The sequence below is a fragment of the Mus caroli genome, chromosome X (genome assembly GCF_900094665.2).
Source record: "Mus caroli chromosome X, CAROLI_EIJ_v1.1, whole genome shotgun sequence".
Classification (NCBI taxonomy): Eukaryota; Metazoa; Chordata; class Mammalia; order Rodentia; family Muridae; genus Mus; species Mus caroli.
Window position 1 is genome coordinate 3,919,972 of NC_034589.1, and position 14,250 is coordinate 3,934,221.

Below are 14,250 nucleotides of genomic sequence, written 5' to 3' on the forward strand. Positions count from 1 at the left end.
ATCTGAAGTGTTTTTCCCTCTCAGAGAGCTGACATTATGTTTGAATAAGCATTTTCTGTAAGTCTGTCAGCATTCTATTAGGCACACTGGAAGTTGGCATTAAAAAGCTTGGGAGTACTTGCATTGATGAGGAGCTTGGTCCAGATTGGCACATCTTAACTAGACCTTGGAGTCCCTTGGCTTTCTATTCTTCTTTGATTTTAATTTCAGGGTTCACACATTGTTGACCTCCTTCCCTAGCCTGTACATTATTAGCTATAAGTAGGTGATAGCTCTCTACTGTGTATATGCAGTACAAAAAGAGACCATTTTTTTCCTCTTCCAACAGTCAAAACAATACCTTTGGCCTACCTGGATCTTTTAATTCTAATTATATTATCCTTTTTCCTAATGACTCACTGGTCATTAGACTCATCAGTGAGATAACATGCATTGGTTAGGACAAAAACATTTACAACATATTCTGGTCCTAATGGTAAGATTGCCACAAAAGAAATCAGACCCAATAAATAGTACTAATGGAAAAGTAAACAACACTAGAGAAAATATTCAAATGAAGTTCCCCATATCACCATCAGTGGTAACAGTCAGTACTAATACTTAGTCATCACAACTCCATGCGGTGAGTTCTCCCCATTTTATATATGAAGAAGCCAAGACTTAGAAATTAAATTCAACTTACTGGTTGAGTTAAACTACTAGCCTTAAAGTTGGTGAAAATACATTATAAACATCTTAGGAGTTATATTTGGCCTGTATGAACTAAAGTTTAATTTTTTTAAAATATTACATAATAGTAAGCACATGGCTGAAATGAATGTGATAGAGAAGGAAGACATCATAAAGTTGTTCTGATATTTTTATATATGGGAACCATTTGATCATTTACAATTGAGCATTTGTAACTTAATGCAAAGATTTAGCATAAAACTGTTGGCAGACTTAGCAGTTGTCGATGGCTTAAATCATTTTTACATAGTATTGTTACAAGTAATCTCGGTTACTTTTGCTCTGCCAGTATCATAGACAAGAAGAAACTAGCCAAGAACTGTTTTATTTATTTATTTATTTATTTATTTATTTATTTATTTATTTATATAGCTGTTGTATCACTTGGTGTTTAACAGAAGTAAATGGCAGAAGCATGTAACTCCAGTATGGCTCTCATGTAGGCCATGGATATCGTGACCCTTATTCTGTAAATGTAGTTTGTAAATAGACAGACTTAAAGAATCTCTGATCCTCAGTTACAAAAGTGTTATAAATCTTACATGGGCCCAAGGACTCTAGACTTTTCTGCTCTTGTCAATAAATAACACTACAACTTACATATCAAAATTTCTCACTGCTTTACAATTGTGCTGTATGCCTATGTATGGATATCTAAGAAGCTTATGTGCTAAAGATATTCCTATGGAACCCTTCTAGTGAATAATAATGGCAGTTTCCTTTCTCTGGCTCTTTAAGACCTTCCATCCTTCTTAAACTGCAGCTCTCTATACTTTCTGCTTCTTTTATTTTACATACAAAGGCCTTACCTTTGTACTCTTTCAAGCTGTTCAACTATTTGTATTAGTATGGAAAGGAAAGGAAAGGAAAGGAAAGGAAAGGAAAGGAAAGGAAAGGAAAGGAAAGGAAAGGAAAGGAAAGGAAAGGAAAGGAAAGGAAAGNGAAAGGAAAGGAAAGGAAAGGAAAGGAAAGGAAAGGAAAGGAAAGGAAAGGAAAGGAAAGGAAAGGAAAGGAAAGGAAAGGAAAGGAAAGATGCTCAGGATGCATCTATTGCCACAGTCTCACTGTTGTTATTGTGGTTGCTGCTGCTGCTGCTGCTGTTGCTGCTGCTGCTGCTGCTGCTGCTGCTGCTGGCCACAGGTCTTGCTGTGTCACTTGTATTGCAGCAACCTACACAGCTAGCCTCTTGGCTACTTTTGTTGCTTGCCCTTCCTTCCACTCATCTATGCCTCCTCAGATGCCGCTCGCAGCCGTCTACTTTCCTGGCTCTTTCTGCTGGTTTCTCAAAGGATGTTCTGCTGCCTCTGTAGTCACTGCTACTCCACTGGCTCTGCAGCCTCTTTCCTTGCATCTTAGCCCTCTCTACTAAATGTAGGCAAAAACAGAACAAATTGAGAGAATATTTTCATTGTATTTAATATTGCATCTCCATGGGAGATAACATAAGGAGATTTACCACTTGGCTCACCTAATGCATACAACAGTTTGCTTCTACAGGGAAAAACAGGCACAGAACATTTGGATCAATCAAAAACGTCTCATGCAAATGAATATCTTGATACTAATCACAGCACTATGTTTTCCTCAAGTGACAAGAAAACTTTCATACAAATGAAAGTTTATGTTGGAACCGAACATAGCACTGTCCTTTCTTGCCAGTTCATTCTGTACCAATCACAGCAAGCCTATTATACAAAGGAAAGTTGTGTTGAACCAACTGAAGCATCATCAGTCTTACACTAGTAACAGCAAGACTTCTATGTGAATAAATTTCTTCTTACAGCAAATATGGCATAATGACATACATCCAGTAATTAAAATCATTCAGACAAATGAAGGTTACTGTTTTGAAAAATCATGAGAATGCCAGCTTTTTGCAAGTGACTGGAGGCATCTCAGGCAAATGAAGTTTTGTATTTGAACTAATCACACCACTTACTTTTAAACCATTCATAGAAGCCCTACTATGCATTATGCCCAGATAAAACCAAGTCTCTAGTGGAAATAAAGGTTTATGTTTAACAATCAAAGCACTGTTAGCCAAGTCACAATACTGTTAGATGTGGAACAATCACAGAACTCAGTTTAAAAGTGGCCACAATAAAACTATATTACAATTGAAGAAATATTTTTGCACCAATTAAAATTTTCCACATGTTCAATGATAGAAGTTAAGTATTCATGGCAAATGAAGGCTTGTATTTGGACCACTCATACCACTAACCCTAACTTGCTGTGCAAATGACAGTATCTATATGTACCAATCAAAACATTCCCATTTCATCACATACAGAAGCAAGCAGTCAATGAAAATGAGGGCTTGTTGTTGCACTAATCACAACACTCAATTTAACCTGTCACCATGTCCTTGCTATGCAAATGAAGGCCTATGCATGCACCTTTCACACCATTCTCTATTTGATCACATACAGAAGTAAGCATTCACTGCAAATGAAGGTTTCTATTAGTCCAATCACAACAATGACATTAATCTAGATACAATGACCTTTCTTTGCAAATGATGGTCTCTGTATGAACCAATCACATCATTCATCATTTGATCACATACAGAAGTAATCAGTCAATGTAAATGAAGGCTTGTATTTGGACCAATCATAACACCTCATTTAAACAATTCACAATGGCCTTTCTATGCAAATGATGGTCTCTATCTGTACCAATCACAGCATTCTGCTTTTGATCACATACAAAGTAAACATTTAATGCAAATGATGGTATGCATTTGGACCAATGACAACATTTACATTAATCCAGAAACAATGTCCTTGCTATGTAAATGAAGGTCTGTGAATATAGCAATCACAGCATTCTCCATTTGAACACATACAGAAGTAAACATTCAAAGCAAATGAAGCCTTCTATTAGTTCAATCACAACACTCACACTAATCTAGACACAATGACCTTTCTTTGCAAATGATGGTCTCTATATGGACCAACCACAACATTCTCCATTTGATCACATACAGAAGTAATCATTCATTCAATGCAAAAGAAGACATGTATTTGGACCAGTCACACCACTCACTTTAAACCAGTCACAAAGGCCTTTCTATGCAAATGATGGCCTTTATATGCTCCAATAATAGGAATCTTCATTTGATCACTATCAGAAGTAAGCATTCAATTCAATGATGGCTTCAATTTGGACCAGTCAGAATACTCACATTAATCTAGACACAATGGCCTTTCTTTGCAAATGATGCTCTCTATAAGAACCAATCACAAAAGCCGGGTGTGGTGGCGCACTCCTTTAATCCCAGCACTCAGGAGGCAGAGGCAGGCAGATTTCTGAGTTCAAGGCCAGCCTGGTCTACAGAGTGAGTTCCAGAACAGCCAGGGCTATACAGAGAAACCCTGTCTCAAAAAACAAACAAACAAAAAAGAACCAATCACAATATCCTCCATTTGATCACGATCAGAAGTAATCAGTGGGTGGATGGTGGTGGCTCACGCCTTTAATCCCAACACTTGGGAGGCAGAAACAGGCGGATTTCTCTGTTCGAGGCCAGTCTGGTCTACATAGTGAGTTCCAGGACAGCCAGGGCTACACAGAGAAAACCTGTCTCGAAAACCAAAAGAAGAAGAAGAAGAAGAAGAAGAAGAAGAAGAAGAAGAAGAAGAAGAAGAAGAAGAAGAAGAAGAAGAAGAAGAAGAAGAAGAAGAAGAAGAAGAAGAAGAAGAAGAAGAAGAAGAAGAAGAAGAGGAAGAAGAAATTAGTCAGTGCAAATGAAGGCTTGTTTTTGCAACAATCAAAATACTCACTGTAAACCTTTCACAATGGCCATGCTATGCAAATGAATGTCTATATATGTACCATTCAGAGCATTCTACATTTGATCACATAGAGAAGTAAGCATTCAATGCAAACAAAGGCTTCTATTTAGACCAATCACAACACTTATTTTATATCATTCACTATAGCATTCATATGCAAATGAATGTCTGTGTATGCACCAATCACAGAGATCTTCATTTAATTAGTGTTAGAACTACTCATTCAATGCAAATGATGTCTTTTATTTGGACCAATCAGAACACTCCCATTAATCACAACACAATGGCCTTGTTATGCAAATGAATGTTTATATATGGACCAATTACAACATTCTACATTTGATCATGTACAGAAGTAAGCATTCAATACAAATGAAAGCTTGTATTTGGACCAATGACAGCACTCACTGTAAACCAGTCACAATGGTCTTTCCATGCAAATGATAGTCTTTATTTACTCCAATAACAGTGATCTTTATTTGATCACTGTCAGAAGTAATCATTCAATTTGAGCCAGTTAGAATTCTCACATCCAGACACATGGCTTTGTTACACAATGATGGTCTCTGTATGCACCAATCACAGCATTCCCCATTTTATTGCATTTATAAGTAAGCAGTAAATGCAAATGAAGGCTTTGTTTTGTACCAATCAGAACACTTTAAACCTGTCACAATGGCCTTGCTATACAAATAAAGGTCTCTGTATGCACCAATCAAAACATACTCCATCTTATCACATAGAGAAGTAAGCAGTCAATGCAAATGATGGCTTCTATTGGGACCAATCACAACACTCAGTTAAAACCTGTCACAATGGCCTTACTATGCGAATGGATGTCTATATATGTACTATTGAAAGCATTCTCCACTTGAGCACATACAGAAGTAATCATGAAATGCAAATGAAGACTTGTATTTGGACCAATGGTCTTGCTATGCAGATGAAGGTACCTGTATGCACCAATCAAATCATTCTCCATCTCATCACATAGAGAAATAAGGAGTCAATTCAAATGAAGGCTTGTTTTTCCACCATTCACAACACATAGTTTAAACCAGTCATAATGGCCTTGCTATGCAAATGAAGGTCTGTGAATGCACCAATCACAGAATGCTCCATTTGAACACATAAGGAAGTAATCATTTAGTGAAAAAGAAGGCTAGTATTTGTACCAGTCAGAACACTCACACTAATCTAGACACAATGGCCTTTCTTTGCAAATGATGGTCTCTATAAGAACCGATCACAGCATTCTCCATTTGATCACATACAAAAGTAACCATAACATGAAAATGAGTTAGGAGTCTTTCTTCTCCTCCATTCTGATTATCATTAGAATTGGTCTTTTCAATGTTTCCTGAATTTCTTAGATGGTTTGGGTCAGGAATTTTTTTATATTTTGAATTTTCTTTGACAGTTTTGTCAATCTCTTCAACTGTACCTTTTACACTTGAGATTCTCTGTTCAATATCTTGTATTCTGTTGGTAATACACCTGGAATTCCTAGGTTTTCTATTTCCAGGTTTGCCTCCATTTGTGTTTTCTTTATTGTTCCTACTTCCACTTTTAGGTCTTGGATTGCTTTATTCATTTTCTTCACCTTTTTCCCCTGTGTTTTCATGTATTTCAATCAGTGAATTATTGATATCCTACTTAAAAGACTCTATTATCTTCATAAGCTAGGATTTTAGGACACATTCCTGGTTTTCAGGTCTGTTGGTGTATTCAGGGATGTTGTGGTGGGATTCCCATGTATTTTGGCTTCTGTTGCTTATGGTCTTGTGCTTGCCTTTCGCCATCTGGATATTCCTGGTGTTTGTTGGTCTGGGTCTCCGGTAGGCCTGTGGCCCTGGCTGTATCAGACCACCGGTGAGAGGTTCCAACTGGAAGCACTTCACAGGGCAGAGAAGCTGCTGATCTGTTGCCCTTGCTGCAGTAGATCTCCTGGGAGGCCTTCAGACTGTTGGGTCTTCAGTGGAGCAGTCAAGCTATTGTCCAAGTGCTTTGAGTGCAGCAAACACTCAACTGCTCTGAGTACAGAGGGTCCTCAACTTTTCTGAGTGCAACAGGTCCTCTAGGATGGACCAGAATGTGGTGTCTTCACTGGAGCAGATCAACTTGGAGCCTGCCTCAGCAGCAAGGCCCTGGCAGAAGAAGTAGAAGGGACAGAAGGGTCCCAGTTTATTTTTTTAATATTTCCTGCAGCATCTGTCTGCACACTGGAACTCACCCTGTGCCCAGCTCTCAATATCCAAATTTCTCCCAGAGAGAACTGGTCTCCCAGGAGTGCTGACCAACAGGCTTATAGGAGCAACAAGTCACAGACAGAGAAAGCAAGACCAGCTAACACCAGTGATAACTAGATGGCAAGAGGGAAGAGCAAGAACAGAAGAAAAAGAAACCAAGGCTAATTGGAATCATCAGAACACATTTCTCCCACCACAGCAACCTGGAAACTGCAAGACACTGGAAAAACAGGACTCTGATTTAAAATCACATCTCATGATGATGATAGGGGACTTTAAGAAGGACATAAATATCTCCCCTAAAGAAATACAAAAGAACACAGGTAAACAGGTAGAAGAAGTACATAAAGAAGAAACACGAAAAATCATTAAAAAATTACAGCAAAACACACACACACAAAAGTGAAGGAATTAAACAAAATGATCCAGGATCTAAAATTAGAAATACAAACAATAAGAAATCACAAAGGGAGACAACCCTGGAGATAGAAAACCCAGGAAAGAGATCAGGAGACATAGATGCAAGCATCAAAAAGAGAATACAAGAGATACAAGAGAGAATCTCAGGGGCAGAAGATACCATAGAACACATTGAAAGAAAAGTCAAATAAACCCAAAAGACGAGAACCACACAAACATAATTCCACCTCTAACAAAAAAAGTAACAGGAAGCAACAATCACCATTCCTTAATATCTCTTAACATCAATGGACTCAATTCCCCAATAAAAAGACATAGATTAATATACTGGATATGTAAACAGGACCCAGCATTTTGCTGCATAGAGGAAACACACCTCAGTGACAAAGATAGACACTACCACACAGTAAAGGGCTGGAAAAATTTTTCCAAGCAAATGGTCCCAAGAAACAAGCTGGTGTAGCCATTCTAATATCAAATAAAATCTACTTTCAACTAAAAATTATCAAAACATATAAGGAAGGACACATCATATACATCAAAGGAAAAAGCCACCAAGATGAACACTCAATTGTGAACATCTATGCTCCAAATGCAAGGACACCCACACTCATAACAGAAACTTTGCTAAAGCTCAAAGCACACATTGTACCTCATGCAATAATAGTGGGCGACTTCAATGTCCCACTCTCATTAATAGACAGATCATGGAAACAGGAACTAAACAGAGACACAGTGAAACTAGCAGAAGTTATGAATCAAATGGATTTAACAAATATCTATAGGATATTTCATCAGTACCTCATGGTACCTTCTCAAAAATTGAGCATATAATCAGTCACAAAACAGGCCTCAACAAATGCAAAATGATTGACATAATCCCATGCATCCTATAAGATCACCACAGACTAAGGCTGGTGTCAGTAGCAAGAGAAACAACAGAAAGTCCACGTACATAAGGAAGCTGAACAGTGCCCTACTCAATGATATTATGGTCAAGGAAGAAATGAAGAAAGAAATTAAAGACTTTTTAGAATTTTATGAAAATGAAGACACAACATATCCAAACTTATGGAATACAATGAAAGTAATACTAAGAGCCAAACTAACAGCTCTGAATGCCTCTAAAGAGAAACTGGAGAAAACATAAACTAGCAACTTAACAGCATGTCTGAAAGCTCTAGAACAAAAAAAGCAAATTCACCCAAGAAGAATAGACAACAGGAAATAATCAAACTCAGGGCTGAAATCAACCAAGTAGAAACAAACAAACAAACACTATACAAAGAATCAACAAAATCAGGAGCTGGTTCTTTGAGAAAATTAACAAGACAGATAAACCCTTAGTCAGACTAAACAGAGGGCACAGGGACAGTATCCAAACTATCAAAATCTTAAATGAAAAGGGAGAGATAACAACAGAATAGAGGAAATTTAAAAAATCACCAGATCCTACTACAAACATCTATACTCAACAAAACTGGAAAATGTGGATGAAATAGACAATTTTCTAGACAGATACCAAATACCAATGTTAAACCAGAATCAGATGAACCATCTAAATAGTCCCATGACCCTTAAAGAAATGGAAGCAGTCATTAAAAAATCTCCCAATCAAAAAATCCCACAAGCAGATGGGTTTAGTGCAGAATTCTATCAGACCTTCAAAGAAAACCTAATACCAATACTCCTCAAACTATTCCACAAAATACATACAGAAGGAACACTACCTAATTGTTCACTGTTATGCTGATACCAAAACCACACAAAGACCCCACAAAGTAATTGTACTTCAGACTAATTTCCCTTATGAGTATTGATGCAAAAATACTCAAAAATTCTCACAAACTGAATCCAAGAACACATCAAAATGATCATTCATCATGATCAAGTAGGCTTCATCCCAGGGATGCAGAGATGGTTCAATACAGAAATCCACCAACATAATCTACTATATAACAAAACTCAAATTAAAAAAATATACAGGGTTATTTCATTAGATGCAGAGAAATCATTTGACAAAATTCAACATACTTTCATGTTAAAAGTCTTGGAAAGATCAGGAATTCAAATCCCATACCCAAACATAACAAAAGCAATATACATATAACCAGTAGCCAACATCAAACTAAATGGAAAGAAACTTAAGCAATCCCACTAAAATCAGGGACTAGACAAGGCTGTCCACTCTCTCCCTATCTATTCAATATAGTACTCAAAGTTCTAGTTAGAGCATTTAGACAAAAGGTCAAAGGGATACAAATTGGAAAGGTAGAAATCAAAATATCACTATTTGCAAATGATATAATACTATACTTAAGTGACCCCAAAAATTCCACCATAGAATTCCTAAACCTGATAATCATCTTCAGCAAAGTCACTGGATATAAAATTAACTCAAACAAATCAGTAGCCTTCTTCTATTCAAAGAATAATTGGGTTGAGAAAGAAATTAGGGAAATAACACACTTCATAATAGTCATAAATATAAAGTATCTTTGTGTGACCCTAATCAAACCAAAGAAAGATCTATATGACAAGAACTGCAAGTCTTTGAAGAAATAAATTAATTAATTAAAAACAACAACAACAACAACAAAAAACCCTCAGAACATGGAAAAATCTCCCATTCTCATGGATTAGCAGGAATAACATAGTCAAAATGGCTTTCATCAAGATGATGAAAGCAATCTACTGATTCAATGCAATCCCCATTAAAATTCCATCTAATTCTACATAGAGTTAGAAAGAGCAATTCTCAAATTCACTTGGAATAACAAAAAACCCAGGACAACAAAAACTTTTCTCAACAATGAAAAAACAACTGAGGGAATCACTATCCCTCACCTCAAGTTGTACTATAGAGCAATCATGATTAAAACTGCATGGCATTGGTACAGTGAGAGGCAGGTTAATCAATGGAATAGAATTGAAGACCCAGAAATGAACCTATACACCTATGGTCACTTGATCTTTGACAAAGGAACTAAAACCATCCAGTGGGAAAAAAGACAGTATTGTCAACAAATGGTGCTAGTTCAAATGGCAATCAGCATGTAGAAGAATGCAAATTCATCCATTCTTATCTCTCTGTACAAAGCTCATCTCCCAGTAAATCAAGGACTTCCACATAAAATCAGATAAACTGAATATAATATGAAAGAAAATGGGGAAAAATCTTGAACGCATGTACATAGGGGAAATTTTCCTGAACAGAACACCAATGTCTCATGTTCTAAGATTAAGTATGGGCAAATGGGACCTCATAAAATTGCTAAGCTTCTGTAAAGCAAAAAACACTGTCAATAGGACAAAATGGCAATCAACAGATTGGGAAAAGATCTTTGCCCATCCTTCATCTAATAGAGGGATAATATCCAATATATACAAAATCTCAAGAAGTTAGACTCCAGAGAAACAAATAACCCTATTAAAAATTGAGAAACAGGGCTAAACAGAGAATTCTCAATTGAAGAAACTCAAACGGCCAAGAAGTACCTAAAGAAATGTTCAACACCCTTAGTCATCAGGGAAATGCAAATCAAAAATACACTGAGATTCCACCTCACACCAGTCAGAATGGCCAAGATCAAAAACTCAGGTAACAGCAGATGCTGGCGAGGATATGGAGAAAGAGGAACACTCCTTCATTGCTAGTGGGATTGCAAGCTACTGAAAACACTCTGTAAATCAGTCTGGCAGTTCCTCAGAAAATTGGACATAGTACTACCTGAGGATCCAGCTATACCTCTCCTGGGCATATACCCAGAAGATGCTCCAACATGTAATAAGGACATATGCTCTGCTATGTTCATAGCAACTATATTTATAATAGCCAGAAGCTAGAAAGAACCCATATGTTCCTCAACGGAAGAATAAATATAGAAAATGTGATACATTTACACAATGAAGTACTACTCAACTATTAAAATCAATGACTTCACGAAATTCACAGGCAAATGGATGGATCTAGAAAATATCATCCTGAGTGAGGTACTCATTCACAAAAAATCCTCACTGCGTATTAGGAAAAGAGTGTGGATTACCCAAGATACAACTCATGGACCACATGAAGCTCAAAAGGAAGAAAGACCAAAGAGTGGTTTCTTCAGTCCTACTTAGAAAGGGGAACAAAATAATCAAGAAAGTAGAGGGTGGGAGTAAAATTTAACCTGATTAAGTACTTGTAAAATCATTTCTTGGAAGCACCTATAATACAAGAAAGCACACACATCCATATATCAGACTAACTCAGAGACAGGGTTTGAGTATACGTGCTATGGGAATGCCAAGGTTCCAGGAGGTAAAGTTTCCTTGAAACTCTTTGCCTCATGACTGCTTTCAGGCTTTAGTCCTACCAAGCAAACTATACTTGAGTGGGTGTAGCAGATCTTATCTTCAGTGTTTACATAACAAAGAGCAATAAGAGGCCATTTTAAACCAAATAAAATGTAGTTTGTTTCCTGAAAGTAAGATTACTTTCCAAAGTACATTAATGGAAAAATATATTAGCTGAGGTAAAATTTATACAAGTTCTTTGTAGTCCATGTGTTTGACATGATTAAAGCCTTCATTTAGAGTTCATTTATGAAAGTATAGAAAACAACCAGAATAACAAATAAAAGTTAGATTCCATGTAGTTAGGTATAACATAGTTAATTCTATGTAGATTACTTACCAGATAATTTCCATTTCAAAATAACTGTATTAGAGAATGCTAATTAGGACTTATATGATTCCCCACAACATTGTTTACTTTTATTGCTACCAACAGCATCTTATACCTATGGCAGCTTGTATTAGACCAATAAAAATTGATTGTTATAGTTAAAACCAAACTTCTTATGTAAATGATTGCTTATGTTTAAACCAATCAAAGCACTTATTTTTAGCCAAGTCACAATAAAATTTCTACAAAAATGAAGGACTGTGTTTTCACCAATCAGAGCATTCTCCTTCTAGTGTCAGAAGTAAGCATATTATGCAAATGAAGGCTTGTGTATGGACTAATCACACTATTCACTTTTAAATCAGTCATGATAGCCTTACTATGCAAATGAAGGATTGTGTATGCACCAATAACAAAATTGTTTACCTTTACTAATGGCATAAGTATCTTATTCAAATGAAGGTTTGTGTTTAGACCAATCCAAAGAATGTTTTGTACCAGTTAAAAGCAAATATCTTATGCAAACGAAGGTTTAAGTTTAAACCAATTAACACACTTACTTGTAGCCAAGTCACAATAGCCATACAATGCAAATGAAGGACTGTGTATGTACCAGTCATAGTATTCTCCATTTAATCACTCTCAGATATAAGCATTGTATTTAAATGAAGAGTTGTATTTGGGCCAATCATGGCCACAAAAACCAGAAATAACTTTGCATTCACATATTTGTTTCCCTAAAGTGTTTAACTTCATTTCTATTGTGACAGCTGTCTTTGTACACAAATCAAAGTATGTAATATTGAATTATATACTTATTGGTTTATATACTTACCACTGCAAATGTGCCTGCCATTAACAACCTTAGAGATTTATATAGCTAACTCTTTGTGAGCATGGCTTTATCAGAGGGAAATACATTTTCTTTGTAGAGGTTATTCTGCTCATTAATCTGGTGAATTTGAAATGTGTGTAGTTTAACACAGCTTCCAAACTCCATTTGAGCACGGTCTTAAATGGCTTTGCATCCCCAAAGTCTTATAAAGGTGGCCTTAGGAAAAAGTAAGCAGTTTGGATGTTATAGGAAGATTACTTAAAACTGTGTTAAGCTGGGCAGTGGTGGCACACGCCTTTAATCCCAGCACTTGGGAGGCAGAGGCAGGTGAATTTCTGAGTTCGAGGCCAGCCTGGTCTATAGAGTGAGTTCCAGGACAGCCAGGGCTACACAGAGAAACCCTGTCTCAAAAAACAAAACCCAAAACAAAACCTGAGTTAAATTCTACTATGCTTTTCTGAGCAGAAATTAGTTGGATAATAAAAATGATGCTGTGGATATACCCCCAATATATATGTTCAGACTTCAAAAGGACTCTACACTTTAACTATATTTCATATATTATTATGTTACAAAATGCACTGGTTTTTTGGTTTTTGTTTTGTTTTGTTTTGTTTTTGTTTTTGTTTTTGTTTTGTCAACAAGCTAGGGTCATCTGAAAAGAGGGAATTTTGTTGAATAATGATTTATATGGGTGAGGACCACATAACAAACAGTTCCACCACTAGACAGGCAGTCTTGAGTTGTCTTTTAACAAGATGATATGCAGTATTCTAACTTACTTTTACTTATCTCTTCTTGGTAAGGTGGAGTTGGCTCCTGATATTAGCCTTCAATACAAAGGAGAGCTAACCATTGTTTTGCGTTATATTCCTCCAGAGGAGAACCTAATATTCCCAGCAGGACAACGTCAAGGTAGGGTAAAAAATCAATATCCTTGATCAGTAACATTCTGTTTATACAACTGTGTAAGTAGAGTTTAGGGTTACTTTCCTAATACAACAATGAAATAAAGTTGGAGTAACTGTCTTTTGAGAGTTAAGTACATACTATAATGTATTTAGAGAACAGGAATACATGAAGAAAACCCATACTTAGAAACCAACCCTGATGGGGAGACTCATTACTCATCAGTTCAAAAGATACACAATCTTTCCCAAAGTAGGAAAGATCTCTTATGTGAGGGGAGGGGGTTCTAGGACGCTGCTCTATGGACTCATTTACAGCTACTCAGGGAGTCTGAAGTAAAGAAAAATATCTGGCATAAGACACAAAAAAACAAAGGGAAAATCCAGATGAGATCAATTTGAATTTTTTCTGGTTTTTTCCTCCTTCCATTAACATCTTAGGCAGCTACCTTTATCTTGCTATTCATGGCCACTTTCCTCAGTCTTTCCCTGTGAAAGTAACTCATCTCATGGTCTGAGTTTTCTTATGTCAAATGAGCAGTGTCTGTAGTTCTTTGTGTTGGGTTGAATGAAGCCTTATGGTCTTTACCCCATCCATTTTGGCAATGCCGGGAGGTCATCCTTGAAAACAGGCAAGTAACAT

At 36.6% G+C, this 14,250-nt stretch overlaps 1 protein-coding gene across 1 annotated transcript in view; it reads left to right on the plus strand.

Annotated features, from left to right (window-relative positions):
• Sytl5 (synaptotagmin like 5) overlaps positions 1-14,250 on the plus strand; it is a 62,080-nt gene that overhangs the window by 40,512 nt on the left and 7,318 nt on the right. The window contains exon 12 of the mRNA XM_029472984.1: positions 13,506-13,614. Coding sequence (XP_029328844.1) covers positions 13,506-13,614 — 109 coding nt within the window. The remainder of the gene's footprint in view (positions 1-13,505; positions 13,615-14,250) is intronic.